Source organism: Eurytemora carolleeae, unplaced genomic scaffold (assembly GCF_000591075.1).
Source record: "Eurytemora carolleeae unplaced genomic scaffold, Eaff_2.0 scaffold74, whole genome shotgun sequence".
Lineage (NCBI taxonomy): Eukaryota > Metazoa > Arthropoda > Copepoda > Calanoida > Temoridae > Eurytemora > Eurytemora carolleeae.
The window spans coordinates 237,080-257,377 of NW_019396090.1; the positions used below are offsets into that span (position 1 = coordinate 237,080).

Sequence of the window (20,298 nt, forward strand, 5' to 3'; positions counted from 1 at the left end):
ATTTTTTGGTGAACAAAAAAATATCTTGCTTTAATGTTTTACTGGCGTAAAAGGCTTCAATCACAAAAAGGAAAAAAGTTCGTTTTTTAAATTTTAAATCATAATTCAAGGTTTTTTTCAGAAATTACACCCCGCCCCTAGAGAGGAAAAATTTGTAATGCTCGGGGGGGGGGGGGGGAAAGACATCAAAAGGCAAGTTTTTTCTTTATGATATTTTTACCCAAATATTCATTTATTTTCCCTAAAACTATACCTATCCTCTGGGAAGAAACAAATTTTTTTTCAAGGTGACGTGGGAGGAAGGTGATGATTTTTCAAAAAAAAAAAAACCCGGTCATTATTCCCAAATTTCTGCTTTCTGAAGCTGACAGGATAAAATTGATTTTTCAAATAAACATCTAATAACAAAAATTAAATTAAGATAATCATTGATAGACTTTTTTTTAAATTTTAAATTCCACCATTTTTATAAATAATTGAGCAATCATATTATCACTGGTGCTAAAGCAAATTACAAAACATCAAATCATATCAAATCAAATCAAATCAAGTTTAAATCTGAAAGGGAACCCATTGTGGAACCCCTAGACTTCCTTCAGAGCACTACACAGTGCACACCACCGTGTGGATAGAGGCCTGGAGTTAATCATATATAATGTGAATGGCACAAAATATTACTAATTCTTATGTAAAATTTAAAACTTAAACTTAAGAACAAAAATTAAAAATAATAAATTTATCAGGAAATATTATTATCTTTTAAGGGAAATCACAAGGGAAAAAAGTGTCTACAAAAAAATGCAAACTTCAAAATCAATTCAACTAAAACGTTAACGTGCAAAAACATGATCACAAAAATCTTTGGTGTCGTGTAAACAACTCGTTATTTTATCACAATGCTTTTCAATTTTATCACAAAAATAATTAATACTAGATATAATATCACAAAACAGAATTTATATACTAGAGTAAAAATCACACTTGAAGGGACGGTGCGGTATGGATTAAATCCTGTATTTTAGCTTGAAAGTAATTTTTCGGACCTATTCCTGTAGCACATGTCCAAACGTCATTTTAAAAGAGAAACCAAATTGCAATTAATTCATGATTTAAGATACCAGTAATAAGGCTTATAGAAATAAACGATTATCAATCAATCAATCAACGCAATTAATTCATAGATTTCTCATTTATTCCTAATCTGACTAAGTGCTTCAGGGTACCCAAGTTTCTAAAAATTTACTATCCTATTCAATTTATTAACTTACTGACTACTGGTGTTTGGACTAGAAATAACAATTTATCACAATGCCATCAATCTAATTTTTTTTAACAATCATCGGATTGAAAATAAAATGAATATTGGAAACCGAAGCAGTTTGAATAAAAACAAGTCTGTAAAGCCTATTGATTTAAAGGATCTCTGAACGCGGTTTTATAAACAATAAAAATGTGTCCGTCACAAAAAGCAGCTTAAAAAAATTTTCAGAATACACAAATGAAATAATACGTAGGCAACATTAAATACTGATTACTTGAACTACTATGCCAGGATTAGTGTGGAAGAGGTTACACAAGGAGGACGTAAATTTAGAGGACTTGATCACTTCTCCGAGAGGACCTAACTGAAATTCCCGTTATGCTCCTACCTGGAGTCCTGGGGATAACTCATCAAGTATTCCAAGTAAGTATTAAGTATTTAGTTTATTAAATACTGATATTTGGTTTGAAACAAACTGCTCGCATTGCAATTATTTTAAAAAGGATTGTTTATGTTTTTAAAAGTCAATATATTATATTTTTTTAATAATAAACACAATTAATCCTATCTTGATGCACAAGAATGTCTCTAAAGACAAAACGTTAATAACTTCCTAATGATATAAATTTTTGACTTCTTGCAAATGTAAAAATGAAAGTTTAAACGATCAAAGCGTTTCAAATTCTCAATGAAAATTTATTATATTCTTGTTTCCTGAGCCGGCGATTTAGAAAATTCAAGATAATACGACTTAAGTCTAAGCTGTCGTTGGGCCTTATTTACAGCTTGAGCTTTCGGATACAACTCAAAAAAAACAGTTAAATATTCTATTTGGTGGAATTTATGGTAGGAATTGGCGCATTCTGGGTTCTTATTAGAACAAGACTCAACATTGAGCCTTTCCACTAAAACCAACTAAGATCGATTTTATTTTCATTAGGCCTAACTCCTTAAGTCGAGCCGAAGATCTTGCAGCTGTCAATCACGTGACACAAGCTGTTGTCAGAGTTGGGCACTCCTTGCATCTCACAATGATAAGTTTTTCATGTTAAATCTCTTGAAATCACAGCTAGGATGAGAGATGGGAAAAGAGGTTTCATTGGATGAAATATCCTGACATCTTAGATGAATACGGTTAGGATGAGAGCAGCTAGGATGAGGATGAATGTAGATGGAGATGAATGGGATGTATTCTCATCATAGAGAGGATGAGTATAGTTGGGATAAATAGATGTATGAGACTCATGTCATCAAGGTTGAATTGAGAGCCACCAGTATGAGAACGATCGAGGATGAGAATGGACGGGATGAATTGCACCAATGATCAAAACTACAGAAGCACCAGGTTACATTGCTGTAGTATCTTCTCTTTATATCCAGCTCAGGTATACTACAATAATACATATTTCAAATATTTTCTTTGAAAATGATCAGGGATATATATTTTGAAGTAATAACATCCGGAAAATTGTTTTTGGAAGATATGAAGAGGATGAAAAAATAAATTAGAGACTATCAAATGGCAAGTTTTTTCCCATTTTCCTAATATTTACCAAAAAAAGATTTGGTTTCCCTTATTCAGTGATAGAAGCAATAACATTTACTTAACCATTTACAACAATAACAAAAGTTGAATATTTAGTAAAATGCCTTTAGAGGAAGATAATTACCTGTTCTGAACATAAACACCCAGTTTTGGATCTGAACTCGCAGCATGACATCCTTCATATTTGTCCGCCGGAATATCAACTCTAATCAGAAAGTTTTTTTTAAATATGTAAAAAAAAAACTAGACTTCTTTAATCTTATTTTAGCAAAATTTTTGTTATCTATTTGGTTTTGTCAAAAAAAGAATCCCGAGTGTCTAAAATGTGGCCTGCTTTTTAAAGAATAATTTAAATTATCAAAAATTACCAAAAAGAATGTATTTATACTCTAATATTTGATATACATCACATGTGTAATTATATGTTTGCAATTTACAGATTTTTACAATTTTATTCAAAGATTTTCAATTTTTAAGACTTGATTTGGGACAAGGTTTGGAGAGTTAACTTTTCATTCGAAGTAAAAGAGCGACTAATAGTTTTATTATTAAAAAATGGATTTTACAAAAAATACCCCTTTTTAATTACCTGAAAATACCCCTTTTTAATTACCTGAAAGCCTCTAGGTTTGATAAGCAATCTCTAGTGATTAATGTATCTGAACCTCGTCTTTCAATTAGCTTGACGCATTTATCAAACCTTCGTCCACACTCCACTCCCCAGTGCCTGATAACAAAGTTTACAATTAAAATCGAATTGGAGTAAATTACCCCCCCCNCCTCTCCCAATCAACTTATTTATCTTACAGTAACCTGTTTTCTTGAGGACAAATTACAACTACATATAGTACATATAATAAAACAAGACATTCATTTATATATATGATGCGTATACCCGGCAAAAAGGCTGGACCGATTGGGCTGAATTTTTTTGTGGACACTTTTGGGTGGCCAGGGGGTGTAATAGGCTGAAAATTTCGAATTTTTTCCCCCAATATTTTTATAAAAATTTTCTTTCAACTTTTTTTTCACGGGCAACGCCGGCCCCTTCAGCTAGTAGTACATACAATGCTAACCAGAAAGATCCGGAATGTTGTCGGCCTCTTTTTGAGCATTGAAAATTGCCAGAGATATATATGTAAAATCTACTGATTAACTGTCAATTAATTCCTGGTCTTTCTGATTATGACATTTTTGATGAAAATAGTTTTTATAAGATGGTAAAATATGAATATATAAAAATGTTCTATTAATTTTAATCCTTTTGTGAAATATCACAGCTTTATCTGATTTTCTGTAAAAATCACTTGTTAAATTTTCTAATGTTCAATTGGCACTTTAGGCTAAAGAGCCAAAGTATTTTTCAAACTTCAATATTCAGCATAAACAATGATAATACAAAAATTAAACCACCTTCACAAATTCCAAACTAAAATTATTATTTTAATCAGAGGCCGAATTAAACAAATTTGAACCGCGTCTAGACGCGGCTCAAACATCGTTGTTTCAACTTCAATTTCGATATTTGAGCCAGCGCTTAATTTGAACCGGTGATTGGCGGTTCAGCGACGCGGTTTAAATTCATAAAATTCAGCGACGCGGTTTAAATTCATAAAATTCTGCCTCAGCTCTGTTTATTACCAATTATAGTTGAATATACTGCAACCAGGATGAGTACCAATACATTGATTACAGATTAGTCCTCTCTCAAGTCCAGTCTTAAACCCTGCTATCAACCATTTAAAGAAATCAATTTATATTTATAAACAGGGATATATATTTTCATGAATTATAAACAAAAATCAAAATAAATTTACTATCGAAGCTTAATGAAAAAAAAAACATCAAAATTCAAGTTTTTTGATAACTTTTTACTTAAAAGTTAATTTAAAAGTTAATTTCTTTTTAAAAAAAGAAACACTAAAAACTTTTTGGTAAATAATAAACCCTGCTTGTACACTATTCAGTAGTCTTAGAAATCAATCAATGAACCCTACTCCATTGAAGTGTTTTGGGGGGTTTTTTTTAAAAAGAATTTTTCTAATCTTAACCCATCTTAAAAAGAATTTTTCTAATCTTAGCCCTTTCGGCTTTCTTCACGCTCATATTGATTTGCACTTAAAATTACGAAATGTTGTCTAATATCAATAATAGTATATTATCTGGGAGGTTTACAGCACTAATATCAATAATATTGATTATCTGGGAGGTTTACAGCACTAATATCAATAATATTGATTATCTGGGAGGTTTATATCACTAATATCAATAATATTGATTATCTGGGAGGTTTACAGCACTAATATCAATAATATTGATTATCTAGGAGCTTTACAGCACTAAAATCAATAATATTGATAATCTGGGAGGTTTACAGCACTAATATCAATAATATTGATTATCTGGGAGGTTTATAGCACTAATATCAATAATATTGATTATCTGGGAGGTTTACAGCACTAAAAATGATACATTTACTCATTTATGGTGATTGTGTGGTGACTGAAATCTATGATATTAATTAAAAGTAAATTGTTTGAATAATAATTTACTCCAAAGAAAATTAAACAATGAACTAAACTAGTCATTCTCAGCCTCGTCATTACCTCCTCTCCAGGCCATGGAGAAGTAGGTGGTATTAACTTTTCCCTGAGGGCCCTGTATAAAGTGGCTAGTTTTTCACCTTTCTAAGACCAAGGAAATCCCATTGTAGAAAACGATTTTAGAAATTAATACTCTGCATTGTTCAGTGCGTATTGGGGAGGTGGGTGGTGGATTTTGACACGTTCAGATGTCAAATAAACTTAATCTTTTCCCTATGGTAGATTTTTTTAGGGCGGAATTCACCAGGGCTGCAAGATTTTTAAGTTCAAATAATCATCTCTGACAGCGGAAGGTGATTCTAAGTGGTCCCATGTAAATCCCCACCTATCTCACCAAAATTAGAAAACTTTTCTTCTCAAGCATTATTGATTAATTGGTTGAAATCATACCAGTCAAGTCTCCAGTTCCAAGCAAGCTATAGGCAAGAAAAAATATTGCTTGAATTCTCAAATCAGACTTAAAATAACTGTTCTTTTAACTAACTAATTTTTACACTAATACAGGAGGGGTTAAAAGGGCTTAAAGATTTTTTACGATATTTAGAAAATTTAAAAACACTAGTCGAGTCTCCTACAAGCTTTATAAAATTTAGCATATAAGAAAAGTTTTCTGATTTGGATGAGATGGAAGCACACCCCGTTATCAGAACTCATGGCATAATTAGTTGAACTTAAAATTTTTGCAGCCTGGTGTGTGGGGCGAAAAACTTTACTTCTTTTAATAAATTTTTATTTTCTCTTGTGTAGTGTGTAATGTGTACTCCTTATGGCATCTGACCATAGGTCGTTTGACCCTGTGTCGGTGAATACCATTACCGACGATGCCGACTATGAAAATATGTGTATGCAAGTTGAAAAGTTATATAGTATTTAAAAAAGATTTTTTACGATATTTAGATAATTTAAAAACACTAGTAGAGTCTCCTACAAGCTTTATAAAATTTAGCATATAAGAAAAGTTTTCTGATTTTGGTGAGATGGCTGGGGAGTTACCTGGGACCAATTAGAAGCACACCCCGTTATCAGAACTCATGGCATAATTAGTTGAACTTAAAATTTTTGTGGAGCGAGAGACTTTAGTTCTTTTAATTTTTTAATCTATTGTGTAGTGTGTAATGTGTACTTCTTATGGCATCTGACTATAGGTCGTTTGACCCTGTGTCGGTGAATACCATTACCGACGATGCCGACTATGAAAATATGTGTATGCAAGTTGAAAAGTTATATAGTATTTAAATTCACAGAAACATTTACACTCTTGTTGATGCCTGGGATCCGGATCCGTAAAATTTTGGCTTCAAGAGACAAAAACAACAATCAGAGCCTGCTAAACAAATCTCAATTGTTAAATAATAAGAGATTAATCTTAAAACTACATAATCTCTGAATGGTTCAGCGAAAACCAAAATTTGAAAATGTTATCATTTGCTCAAAAATACAGTAAATCTTGTCAAAATGTTCAGCACCTATATCAAGATCATTTCTTCCTGACGGATCCAGGATCTGCATTTAAATAAAATAGCCCCTAAGCAGTATACATTCTGCAATCTGCATCTCTACAATTTAAAATCGTACTTTTATTATTCTATTTTTTGATCATCAACATAAAAATTCATAATTGGGAACCCATGAAAATGTTTTTTTGGCTGCAGTCTAAAATGGTAAATTGAATAACATTTTAATTTGGTGCAGATTCGAAATCCAGATTAATCATAGAGTTTTTTTTTCAAGTTTTGTTTGTAATTTTGAACAAAAAAAAATTTAACTATTTTTTTTGTTTTCGTTTTTTGTTTAAGCAGATGTTTATTAACATCTATGATCAGGAAGGTTTTTATTTCTCAATAGTTGACACAATTAATGTGTGTTTTAATTGCGCGAGATTTTATTTTTCGACGTTTTGGTTGAAATTTGGTCTCATGAATTTGGATTAAAGGAACTTTAGTGTCGCAGATCCATGGATCCAGATCCAGATCCTTAACAGTGCTTTTAATTTCCTTTCTTTCCATTTTTCCTTCCGTCCTATATTCTGATTGCTTAAAATGGTTCCTGTAGTATTAAGTATTTGCAAAAATAATCCGCAAAAGAACAGAATTCGTCCTGTCGTCCCACGACCAAGCAGATTCGTCTGTACAAGGTTGCTTAAACTGCGGAAATATCCGCGCATTTTTCTGAAACTAAATACGACTAAAATATAGGACTATATATATAAATATAGTTGTTAAATATATTTCGGTCATTTTTTTCACCAGGATTATATTTAGTTTCATTTTCCATATATATATTTTATAACAATGTGTAAGATTTCTACTAAAAATGTCTATATTACTAGTTTTATGTTTATGCAACCATTCATACATAATTACATACAAGGGATATGGTGAAATTCCATTTTTATTCGTTAAGGGAGTGTACGCGTAACTTTAAGCGATCTTCCATTCATAGAGTGGCATGTCCGATTTACAACTCTTTAACCTTTCTTTGTGTTATCAAGTATTTGTAGATATTCTGATTTATAAAGCGGGAAATTAATTGCCAAAAACCCGCGCAAGTACACGGTGTGTACAGTGAACAATGTAACCTCGAGTCTCCCGGCACTCATTCATCAGCTGTACGAATGAGGATATCTACCTTATCGTTGCACGGACAAAGTTTACCGCTGTGAATCTGACATGCCTCTCTTTAAATGGAAGGTCACTTGAAATTACGCTGACAGTCCCTTTCAGGAAGATTTTTTTTTAGTCCTATCGGTAGGTTTAGGGTTGAGGGCTCTACCAGGAGTCTTCTTAAGGCTTACAGCATCATCTGTAAAATAAACTTAGTTCGAATAAATGTCAAATACAGAGGTATAAATAACAAATATGTAATAATGATGAACTTTCAGCAATCTTATCATTAAGACATATTTATACAGTGATTAAGATCCAAATACAAGTGGCAAAACATAACCTAAACCTGCTCAATAAACGTTTTAAACTCAAAATTTCCTACAAATCTTAACTATTAACTAATGAGATTATTAAAAACTTCCTAATTACTGAACCAGTGCTTAGTATCCATTTAATTTTGACGCAGATCCGCACTGGAAAAAAATTTATCCGGATCCAGGTTATTTCCATAAAATTTACTGAATTTTTTTTAACAAAGCAGAATTTTCCAATTTTTTGTCTCATTTTTTTCGCTTATTTTTATGTTCAAATTTGTAAACCATTCAGAAATCAGGAAATTTTTATAATTTCTCTATTTTCAATAATTCAGATTTGAGTTGAGAGTAAATTTTTTTTCTTTAGTTTTTGATTGATTTTTGGCCCCTTGGATCCGGATCCGTGGTTCCTCATATTTTTGCGGATCCGGATCCGGCTCCAATTCTAATGTTCCCAACTCGGTTGTACAAATATACAGATTCCAAAATATGATGAAATTGTTCAGAAGAATGCTCAGGAGTAAAAATATTTTACCTCTATTTAGTAACAGTATGCATAGCGTGAGCTAGGTATCCAACATTAGAGCTTGATATTCCAGCCATTGAGATACGTCCATCCTAAATAATAATAATAACTAGCTCAAGTGTCCGGTGTTGCCCACAGAAAGAAAAAAACTTTATAAAAAACGGTCCAGCGGTTTGGCCAGCTAAAACTAACTTTTATACATACAAATATACAAATTTACAAATTTATTCAAACGAGCGTATATACATTTTGTTTAAATCTCGAAAGAAAATTGTAATATAAAAAATGGATATTTTTAGACAAACTTTTTTTAATGTTTAACCTACCTTAGTTAAGTAGATTGAGAACTCCTTAGTAATCCTCTCAACCTACAAAAATGGATTTTAAAGGGAATATGAAAATGTATTTCGCTTTTATGTTTGTTGGTTTGATTGTATTCAATAAACGCGAGAACGGCTGAACAGAACATGTCCAACTTTTTTTGTGAAACCTTTCATGACCCCGGCGCGGAAAAAGGTTTATGGCCGGTCAAAATTCAGAATTTGCCCCAAAATAAATTCGACTAGTCGGAAATTCCACTAATCAAAACATTCCCAAATGTACGAAATCCTATAATTAAAACATCCCCTAATGTGCGAAATCCACAATTAAAACATCCCCTAATGTACGAAATCCTCAAATTAAAACATCCCTTAATGTACGAAATCCTCTAATTAAAACATCCCCTTATGTACGAAATCCTCTAATTAAAACATCCCCTAATGTACGAAATCCTCAAATTAAAACATCCGTTAATGTACGAAATCCACTAATTAAAACATCCCCTAATGTACGAAATCCACTAATTAAAACATCCCCTAATGTACGAAATCCACTAATTAAAACATCCCTTATGTAAGAAATCCTCTAATTAAAACATCCGTTAATGTACGAAATCCACTAATCAAAACATCCCCTAATGTACGAAATCCTCTAGTTAAAACATCCCCTATTGTACGAAATCCTCTAATTAAAACATCCCTTATGTACGAAATCCTCAAATTAAAACATCTGTTAATGTACGAAATCCACTAAATAAAACATCCCCTAATGTACGAAATCCTCTTATTAAAACATCTCCTAATGTACGAAATGCTTTGAGAAATTACAGCGGCTAAAAGCTAGAATGCTCAGTCCGCAAATTCATAAAAGTGAAACAAAAAATAAATAATGAAAACCGGGTTTCAAAAATGAAGCAACGCGACGTTTAAAAATATGTATAAACAAGTAATTTTTTAAATCATTATTTTCCATCATGGGAAAAAATTGTTATAAAATAATTTGCCTGATCAGGTTTCATTCCGGTGAAACAGAACATGCCAATTTGATCAGTAATATGCTGCCAGTTCAGGGAGGAACCTAATCAATCAATTAGTCAGTAATGTGCTAGTTCAAGGTGGAACCTAATCAATCAATTGATAAGAAATATGCTGCCAGTTCAAGGAGGAACCTAATCAATCAATTAGTCAGTAATGGTCTAGTTCAAGGAGGAACCTAATCAATCAATTGATCATTAATATGCCAGTTCAGGGAGGAACCAAATCAATCAGTTAGTCAGTAATGTGCTAGTTCAAGGAAGAACCTTATCAATCAATTGATTAGTAAAATGCTGCTAGTTCAAGAAGGAGCCAAATAAATCAATCAATTAGTCAGTAATATGCCAGTTCAGGGAGGAACCTAATCAATCAATTAATCAGTAATATGCTAGTTCAAGGAGGAACCTAATCAATCAATTGATCATTAATATGCTGGCAGTCCAAGGAAGAACTTCATCAATCAATTAATTAATAATTTGCTGAAAATCATTATTATCATAGATAATACAAAACTTAGTTCGAATAAACATCAAATGCAGAATTAAAATCTAGGTATCAATAACAAATATGTCATAATGATGAGCTTTCAGCAATCTTATCATTAAGACATATTTATACAGTGATTAAGATAGTCCAAGTGGCAAAACATAGCCTAAACCTGCTAAAAAAACGTTTTACACTTATAATTTCCTACATAAATCTTAACTATTAACTAATGAAATTATTAAAAACTTCCTAATCTCTGAACCTGTGATAAGTATCCATTTAATTTTGACGCGGACCCGGATCCAGGTTATTTCCATAAAATTTATTGAATTTTTTTTAACAAAGCATAATTTTCCAATGTTTTTTCTTATTTTTTTCGCTTATTTTTATGTTCAAATTTGATGAACCATTCAGAAATCAAAAAAAAAATTTATAATCTCTTTTTTCAGGTTTGAGTTGAGAGTAAATTTTTTTCTTTAGTTTTTGGTTGATTTTTTCCCCTTGGATCCGGATCCGTGGATCCTCATATTTTTTCAGACCCGATCCGGCTCCCATTCTAATGTTCCCAACTCGGTTGTACTAATATACAAATTCCAAAATGTGATGAAATTGTTCAAAAGAATGCTCAGGAGGAAAAATATTTTACCTCTATTTTGTAACAGTATGCATAGCGTGAGCTAGGTATCCAACATTAGAGCTTGAAATTCCAGCCATTGAGATACGTCCATCCTAAATAATAAGACTAGCTCAAGCGGTGTTGCCCACAGAAAGAAAAAACTATATAAAAACGGTCCAGCCGTTTGGCCAGCTAAAACTAACTTTCATACATATAAATATACAAATTTATTCAAACGAAAGTATATAAATTTTGTTTAAATCTCGCACGAAAATTGTAATATAAAAAATGGATATTTTCAGACAAACTTTTTATAATGTTTAACCTACCTTAGTTAGGTAGATTGAGAACTCCTTTGTAATCCTCTCAACCTACAAAAATAGATAGTAAAGGGAATATGAAAATGTATTTGGCTTTTATGTTTGTTGGTTTGATTGTATTCAATAAACGTCAGAACGGCTGAAAAGGACATGTCCAAATTTTCTTTGTGAAATTTTTCTAGACCCCGGCGCTGAAAAAGGTTTATGGCCGGTCAAAATTCAGAATTTGCTTCAAAATAAATTACACTTGTTGGAAATCCACTAATCAAAACATCTCCTAACGTACGAAATCCTCTAATTTAAACATTTCCTAATGTACGAAATCCTCTAATTAAAACATCCCCTAATGTACGAAATGCTCTAATTAAAACATCCCCTAATGTACGAAATCCTCTAATTAAAACATCCCCTAATGTACGAGATCCTCTAATTAAAACATCCCCTAATGTATGAAATCCTCTAATTAAAACATCCCCTAATGTACGAAATCCTCTAATTAAAACATCCCCTAATGTACGAGATCCTCTAATTAAAACATCCCCTAATGTATGAAATCCTCTAATTAAAACATCCCCTAATGTACGAAATCCTCTAATTAAAACATCCCCTAACGTACGAGATCCTCTAATTAAAACATCCCCTAATGTACGAAATCCTCTAATTAAAACATCTCCTAATGTACAAAATGCTTTGAGAAATTACAGCGGCTAAAAGCTAGAATGCTCAGTCCGCAAGCTCATAAAAGTAAAACAAAAAATATATAATGAAAATCGGGTTTCAAAAATGAAGCAATGCGACGTTTAAAAAAGTATAAATAAGTATGTTTTCATCATTTTTTTCCATCATGGGAAATATTGTTATAAAATAATTTGCCTGATCAGGTTTCATTCCGGTGAAACAGAACATGCCAATTTGATCAGTAATATGCTGCAGTTCAAGGAGGAACCTAATTAATCAATTAGTCAGTAATATGCTGCCAGTTCAAGGAGGAACCTAATCAATCAATTGATCAGTACTTTGCTGCTAGTTCAATCAATTAGTCAGTAATATGCCAGTTCAAGGAGGAACCTTATCAATCAATTAATAACTAATATGCTGCCAGTTCAAGGAGGAACCTAATCAATCAATTAGTCAGTAATATGCTGCCAGTTTATGGAGGAACCTATCAATCACTTGATCAGTAATGTGTTGCTAATTCAGAGAGGATCCTAATCAATCAATTATTCAGTAATATGCCAGTTCAGGGAGGAACCAAATCAATCAATTGATTAATAATATGCTGCCAGTTCAAGGAGGAACCTAATCAATCAATTAGTCAGTAATATGCCAGTTCAGGGAGGAACCAAATCAATCAATTGATTAGTAATATGCTGCCACTTCAAGGAGGAACCTAATCAATCAATTAGTCAGTAATATGCCAGTTCAGGGATCCACATTTATTATTTTTGAAAATGCACAAATTAAAAACAGAAAAATCCGCGAAAAATGTTAATGGCGACTTAAAAAGCAAGAGTAAAAAGCTTTAATTCTTACTGTAAACCTGGTTGAAATAGAAATAACTTGATCTTTACCTTCCTTGGTTAATCCATCTTTCAACTGAGTTCTCATTGTAATAATACGATCCGCCATCGTCTTTACATCAACCAACCATTCAGATCTAATTTACAAAAATATTATTTTATCGACCAAAAATATCAATTATTCAATGTAATGTTAATTGATCAAGATAAAATCGAAAAAAAATATTAATTTAAAAATCATCAATATTCTAGATATCAATTAATAATCCCTTGAATCAAATTGTCAATCAATTTTTACAACATAATGAGACCGTTTCACCTTTATCAGACTCTATAAACAATATGTTCGCTGTCATCTTGAGTTTGCATCCTGTGCAGTGTCTGGAATCCATGGACAAAAGCAGATTGTGATATTTTAGAAAGAGTTCAAATGAGAGCAGTCTACCTTGTGTCTGGATTAAAGGGATCAACATATGAAGAAAAACTCAAGGAGCTGAATCTCCAAACACTTGAGAATAGAAGAAAAAGAGCAGACATGATTCAAACTTTTAAGATAGTCAATGGATTTGACAATGTTGACAAGAACACCTGGTTTAAATTTGTTGGTTTGAGAGAACAAGTCACAAGGTTAAATCAAGACAGTCTTAATCTTGTTAAACCTGTTGCTAAGCTGGAGATAAGGAAGAATTTTTTCTCACACAGAATTATTAACCTATGGAATGCTTTACCCTATGATGTTAAACATGCAAAAAATACAGTTCAGTTTAAACAACTGTATGATAAGAATCATTGAGAATGGAGTGGCTGCTGATTTAAGAAAAACTGAAGCTACATCTGATCTATAGCAGACCACACATGAAGAAATCAAGATATTCTCAACATTCCTATTTGGAAGATGGAGAATTACTTCACAAGAACAAGAAGAACAAGAAATCAATTATTTAATTAATCAATTAATCAATCAGCCTAAATATAGATTTTATGTTTAAATACCTGAGTTCTGGAGTATTCAGAATCTGTGTAACAATCCTGGCTCCGTGCCTGGGTGGGTTACTGTACAGAGGTCTTACAATAATCTTAATCGGAGATTCTACTCTAGCTGCTTCATCTTTGTCCTTAATATTATTATTTTCATATATTCTACTGCGCACAACACAGAAGTCTTACAATAATATTTCTATAGCTTTCTACTCTTGATGCTTTTTCCTTGTCCTAAACATTAATATTTTCGTATATTCTACTGTACAGTGTACAGTGTACAGTGTACAGTGTACAGTGTACAGTGTACAGTGTACAGTGTACAGTGTACAGTGTACAGTGTACAGTGTACAGTGTACAGTGTACAGTGTACAGTGTACAGTGTACACTGTACACTGTAAAGAGGTCTTACAGTAACATCTATCCGGGATTCTAATCTAGCAGCTTCATCTTTCTCATTAATAATAATTTAGATATTTTCTACTGTACACTATACTGCTTGTTGGTTGGTTTATTGGTTAGCATAAAAAACTTTATAACAGCTGGACCGATCGGGCCCAAATTTTGTGTGGGACCTAACATGACCCCAGCAAAGGTTTATTCATGGTCAGAATAAAAAAATTGTATCAAAGCATTTGATTTTTGTAAAATTTGGAAAATCTACGAAGAAAATTAATTTTGGGTTATTGTTTTATAATATATAGAAGTTGAAATACTCGTGGAAGATGGGAGATCTAGACAATTCACAGACGCATTTTTTCGTTACACTTCCCTACACGTACATTATACTAAGATCCTACCTTGCAGACAACGGTGAATGCTCCAGTCCTTTCTCCGTAGAGTCCCATATTCTTAGAGTAGGATTGGGACAGAAGAATCCTAAGACAATTAAATAAGCAATTGAATTCTTAAAAAGGAACTGTATACGTATTTTCAAGTGAACTTCCATTTAAAGAAAGGTACGTTTAGTGATTGCTACAAATCATTAGTGTTTAATTCTTACATTATCCTCCATTGTCCTGAAGCAGAAAAAGACAATTCTTTTATAGACACTGTTGTGATTCAGCTATACTACTCTATAATGGGTTCACTTGAATCTACGTTTACATTCCGTTCCAAGAACACATTTTTTTTCTAATTCGACTTTTATCGATGCTGAACCATAATAGGAAAGAAGTCGGACATTAGCATGCTAATTTTGGCTAATTTTAGATAAGCCAAAATTAAAGGGTATATTCTCAAGAAAAATGGATGCCAATTTACACTTATTACCAAAAATTAAATATTTTGCATTAAAAATCATTTATTTTTCTTGATTCAGCGAATAAATCATTAAAAAAAATTATGCTTTGCGCAAACATGCTTCTGGGGAAAATGATTTTCAAAAGAGAGGGATGATTTTTTGAGAAAATATACACTCCTGCCAAAATATTACCGCTCAAGCTACGAGGTTTTAATATATAAAGTGATAGGCTTATCCTTTGCTAATTGTACAGGCCATGTACTTCACTTCCAAAGGTCAATCTGTATATTATCTGAATTTTAATGGAGAATTTGTTTTCCATGGAACTATTAAAATCCACTCATAATATCCTTCATCAGTAAACTATCCCAAGTGTACACTCAGGCTAATACACACAGAGAGGTAGCTAAGATCCAGCCCCACTGGACTCGAGAGTAACCGGGTCGTTAATAATAATAATAATAATAATAGCAATGTCGTTAATAATCTAATTGTTTATAAAAAAAATGATTAACTTACATATGACCGTCAGCAATAAACTGTCTGACGGCAAAAGCATCCTTGTCGACGTCACCGGAAGCAAATCCCTGAAAATAATATTTTTATCAAAAAAAAACATATTTTTTTCTTCTGTATAATATAAAGATAATTGTTGTCTGCGAGTCCCTGAGTGTGTGGGGGAAGGAGGTAATTTTTCAAAACATTGTGAAAGTTTTTTTAAAGGGTCGGCATTGGTAGGTAGGTAGGTAATAATATTGAAAATAAAAATTTAGTCTAAGGATACATAATGAATCTACAATAAACCAATGTTTGAACTTTATACGCATTTCTACGGGGTACTATTTGACCTGGTAAGCCATATCGAAGAAGGGAAGGAGTTTCTTCGCCTTAACAACCTCGCTTAGTTCCTTCCACTGTTCAGCTGTTGGGTCAACTCCTGAAATATTTTCACAATAACTAAATCTGTAATCTTGTAATCATTGTTATTGTTGACATTCTAGTATAAGAACACCTAACTAATACCGCACTTTATTTTATTAATATCATTTCAGTTTTTTTCTCACGAAATAACTTTTCTTAAAACTCTTAATTTAATCTGATATATTGAGGAAACTAACCCGTTGGGTTGTGTGCACAAGCGTGCAGCATAATAATAGATCCCTCAGGTATCTTCTTAATATCTTCAACAGCTCCAGCAAAATCTAGTCCACAGGTTCCAGCATCATAATACCTAACAAACATGGATTACAAAATCTGAACAAAGACGACTGTTTTCTGTATAACACTGTACCACCATAGGTATACTTTTCAGAATTACCCCCCACCCCACCCCTTGGGGGATGATTTTTGATGATTGGGGGGGAGGGAGAGAAATTTGACATCAGAAGACAACTTTTTTTCATTCTTTAAACACTCTTTACACAAAAATTCATTAATTTCCCCTAAAAATCATGAATTTTCCCAATCTAGCGAGAAAAAAAAAAAAAAAAAAATAACGCTCCACTCATGAAAATATACTCAGCTTCCAGGATAAAAATTATTTTAAACAGGGAGCAACTAATTTTCCGAGAATCAATATACCTGACAAACATAGTATAGATTAAGGGGGTTTATATTTTCTCGAAAAATCATTATCTTTCCCCCCCCCCCTTTAGACAAATCATTTTTTCCCCCAAAATATTTTTTTGGGCTTTTTGGCTGAATTTGGAAAGATCAATGAATTTTAGGGTATGAAAAGTATGAAAAAGAATGAAAAAATGGCTTTAATGTCTAATTCATCATTCCCAAAATAATGAAAAAAATCAAAAAAAAAACATCCAGGGCCGGGGGGAGGGGTAATTCTAAAAAATATACACCTCAGAATTGAATCAAAAAATATTAAAAAAGAAATATATTTTCTTGGAACCACTATATGTACCTGTAACCTCCACTATATATGTACCTGTAACCTCCATTATATATATACCTGTAACCTCCACTATATATGTACCTGTAACCTCCAACCTCCATACCAGCGTGCTTAACAATGGGAGTATGGTTTCCCCAAGAGGGTTTAGGCAGATAAACTGTCTTGTTCCCGGGGAACCATTTAGACAGGAACGCAGTGCCTACACGTAGAGAACCAGTTCCAGATATTCCCTTTATATAAATCAATCAATAAATCAAAACGTAATAAGGAACTGGATGTGTACTTACAAGTGACCATTTTATAAAATATTTTGAAGAACAAGAAAAGGAAATAATTTAATGAAAAAAGGAAAGGCAAAACCACCCCCCTCCCCCACACACAAACTCTATTGGACATCATTTTACTCTCTTATACTCAAAATATTTATTGTATAAAATAAAAACCTAAAAAATAGGAATACAATTTTCCCAGTCTCTGACCTGAATAGTAACATTGAGGCCGTCCCTGACCACAGTGCTGTCCTCCCCCAGGGCTAGTTTAGCGGAGGCTGTACAGAAATCAGCCTCACCCCCAATAGGAGCATACTCCTTGTTCAGACCAGCACTCATGATCTTCATCTCAGCCTTGTGCACAGAGGGAAGGACAAAGGGTTGACCAGCGTCATCCCTAGAATAGAGATAGATAGGTAGATAGATAGATAGACAGTTAAATGGACAAATGGATAACAGGATAGATAGATACACATAGAAAGATAGAAATACTGGGATCCAACTTGATCAATAGCGTTTGAACCGGCAAAGAAGAACTGCTAATTGTCTTTAAACATTCTTAAAAGTGAATATTTATAAATTATCTTTTTTAATATCATAATGTAAGTTCGTTTCTGATTTTTTTTCATTCGAAAACCGATTTTCTTGTTTTTCAGTTTACTTTCTTGGGATTTTTTTAGATTTTTTAACATTGATTTTGATGGTTATTATTGTTATTATATAGAACTGAAGAGGGTCAACCCAGACCGAAGTATATTTTTAAAAAATGTGGAATTAACACCTATATTTTTTATTTTACTCTGTGAGGTTTGGAGCATCATCATTCATCAACACCGAATTTAAATATAGAAGAATATTTAATCAAATTTGTTCTATTCATCGCTATTCGCTATTTCCCAAACTAGAATAAATCTCCAAAGTCTCACAACAAGAATGGTTCCCCCAAAGTCCCAAAACAAGAATAATTCTCCCAAAGTCACAAAACAAGAATAATTCCAGTCCCAAAACAAGAATAATTCCAGTTCCAAAATAATTCCCTGAAAGTCCCAAAAACAATAATAATTCCCCAAAGTCATAAAACAAGAATAATTCCGCCAAAGTCCCAAAAAAAGAAGAATTTCAAGCCCCAAAATAAGAACAATCACCCAAAAAGTCCCAAATCAAGAATAACTCCCCCTGAGTCCCAAAATGAAAACAATTTTTCCCGAAGTCCCGAAACAAGAATAATTCCCACTCCCCAAACAAGTTGTATTCCCCTTCCCAAAACAAGAACATTCCCCGAAAGTCCCAAATTTAGAATAAATCCACCAAAGACCCCAAATAAGAAAAAATCCCCTGAAGTCTACAAACAAGAAGAAATCCCCCTTTAATCCAAAACAAGAATAAACCTATAAGCTCCAACTCCAAGGTTGATCTTCTTAGGATTAGAATCTCTCTTGAAAGCCTCTGAAACTCCAAGAATGGCATCAGGAGGACCCATCTCAACTCCACTCCAGAAGGAAGAATTCCTGAACAAAAGTTCAAATTTAAATTTAAAAATTCGAGGTAAATTAAAAGCCACGTTTGTCAAGCGTTTAAAATGAGTGTCTGTCCAAAAGGAAAGTTTGTCAAGTACAGAAGAAAGGTGGTCAAGTACAGAAGACAGTTTTTCAAGTACAAAAGAAAGTTTGCTAAGAAAAGAAGAAAGTTTTTCAAGTACAAAAGAAAGTTTGCCGAGAACAGAAGAAAGTTTTTAAAGTACAAAAGAAAGTTTGCCAAGTACAGAAGAAAGTTTGTCAAGTACAAAAGAAAGTTTGTCAAGTACAAAAGAAAGTTTGTCAAGCACAGAAGAAAGTTATGTCAAGTACAGAAGAAAGTTATGTCAAGAGTTAAAGTCTACTTGTCAAACATGTAAAGCGCTAAATAAAGGTTTATCAAGCGCAGAAAAATAATTTGTTTTAAAAATAGTTTGTTAAACCAAACAGACAACGTCAAGTGTTTAGTACAAAAGTCCGAATGATAAAATGTTCAAAATATATCATTAATTGCCAACTTTTTGAAGAAGAAAAAAGAAGTAACCTGGCAGCAGCGGAGAGGAGGGGGGCAGCAGAGCGCTGAGCGCTGGTCAAAGAACTGCAGAGCATTCTTCTGAAAATATGATTCATTTTATTGAAAACTTAAAATTAGGTTTTTATTAACGAACGTAAGTACATCATGTAAACTTTCCATAATTATTTAGACAACTTCGGATCTAAAAAGTAGGAACCGGTGGGTAATTTCCTAGTATACAATTTTTGGACCCCCCCCCAGGCCCCTCCCCTCCTATCAATTTTGTACACGGGTGTGACTCGAAGTTTCTTAACTTAACCTAACCCGTAGCCGCAGCGCTCGGCCCCCTAGCCCATCCTAGCCGCAGCGCTCGGCCCAGAAAGTGTCTTGACTAACCTAACCCGTGGCCGCAGCGCTCGGCCCAGAAAGTATCTTAACCTAACCTAACCCTAAATAACAAAAAATAAATAATAATAAATTTGCTGAAATAAAATGGTCATGTACAAAATTGATAGGAGGGGGGGGGTCCAAAAATCGTATACTAGGACAGACCCAACCGGTGGGACTAATGGGAAGCCTTCTATAACTAATGTTTCTAAAAACTTTTCGTATGATCTTAGGGGTCTAAGTACAGGCAAGAAGCTGCTGTCTCTGTCCCTGTCTCAAAGTCAAATCAAACACTTACGTAGCAATCAAATAATTATTTGCGCAAGGTAGA

General features: G+C 32.9%; 2 protein-coding genes and 1 long non-coding RNA gene across 4 annotated transcripts; all 3 read right to left on the reverse strand.

Moving 5' to 3' along the window:
- Positions 1-318: 318 nt before the first annotated feature.
- Positions 319-2,024, reverse strand: LOC111718391 (uncharacterized). Of its 2 annotated transcripts, none has more exons than XR_002769039.1 (2): positions 1,224-2,024; positions 319-1,043 (listed from the first exon to the last, which is right to left on the reverse strand). It is a non-coding gene; the product is annotated as an uncharacterized LOC111718391 (long non-coding RNA). The 2 variants fall into 2 exon arrangements; XR_002769038.1 differs by having other exon boundaries at positions 319-1,049.
- A 479-nt stretch (positions 2,025-2,503) lies between these two features.
- On the reverse strand, positions 2,504-5,429 carry LOC111718406 (uncharacterized). Its single transcript, XM_023493983.1, has 5 exons — positions 5,414-5,429; positions 4,449-4,533; positions 3,421-3,534; positions 2,932-3,012; positions 2,504-2,651 (listed from the first exon to the last, which is right to left on the reverse strand). The coding sequence occupies exons 1-5, from the start codon at positions 5,427-5,429 to the stop codon at positions 2,504-2,506; spliced, it is 444 nt and encodes a 147-aa protein (XP_023349751.1).
- Positions 5,430-7,620: 2,191 nt separating this feature from the next.
- On the reverse strand, positions 7,621-19,701 carry LOC111718394 (aspartate aminotransferase, mitochondrial). The gene is made up of 14 exons (XM_023493970.1): positions 19,611-19,701; positions 18,941-19,060; positions 17,763-17,949; positions 17,365-17,513; positions 16,493-16,605; positions 16,223-16,311; positions 15,894-15,961; positions 14,932-15,010; positions 14,147-14,268; positions 13,205-13,290; positions 10,181-10,254; positions 9,183-9,224; positions 8,866-8,948; positions 7,621-8,212 (listed from the first exon to the last, which is right to left on the reverse strand). Exons 1-13 carry the CDS (start codon positions 19,694-19,696, stop codon positions 8,868-8,870), a joined length of 1,296 nt encoding a protein of 431 aa, XP_023349738.1. The 5' UTR covers positions 19,697-19,701; the 3' UTR covers positions 7,621-8,212; positions 8,866-8,867.
- Positions 19,702-20,298: the final 597 nt, after the last annotated feature.

What these genes read in the sequence shown, in the direction of transcription:
- LOC111718406 (XM_023493983.1), bottom strand. An exon ending in AGTATATTCAACTATAATTG is followed by an intron (nt 3,535 to 4,448) that starts GTAATAAACAGA and finishes CTTTGTTATCAG; the next exon opens with GCACTGGGGAGTGGAGTGTG. An exon ending in TCAAACCTAGAGGCTTTCAG is followed by an intron (nt 3,013 to 3,420) that starts GTAATTAAAAAG and finishes CTTTCTGATTAG; the next exon opens with AGTTGATATTCCGGCGGACA.
- LOC111718394 (XM_023493970.1), bottom strand. Translation starts at nt 19,696, where the DNA reads ATGAATCATATTTTCAGAAGAATGCTCTGCAGTTCTTTGACCAGCGCT. An exon ending in CATTCACCGTTGTCTGCAAG is followed by an intron (nt 14,269 to 14,931) that starts GTAGGATCTTAG and finishes AATAATATTAAG; the next exon opens with GACAAAGATGAAGCAGCTAG. An exon ending in TCTCAATCTACTTAACTAAG is followed by an intron (nt 8,949 to 9,182) that starts GTAGGTTAAACA and finishes ATTATTATTTAG; the next exon opens with GATGGACGTATCTCAATGGC.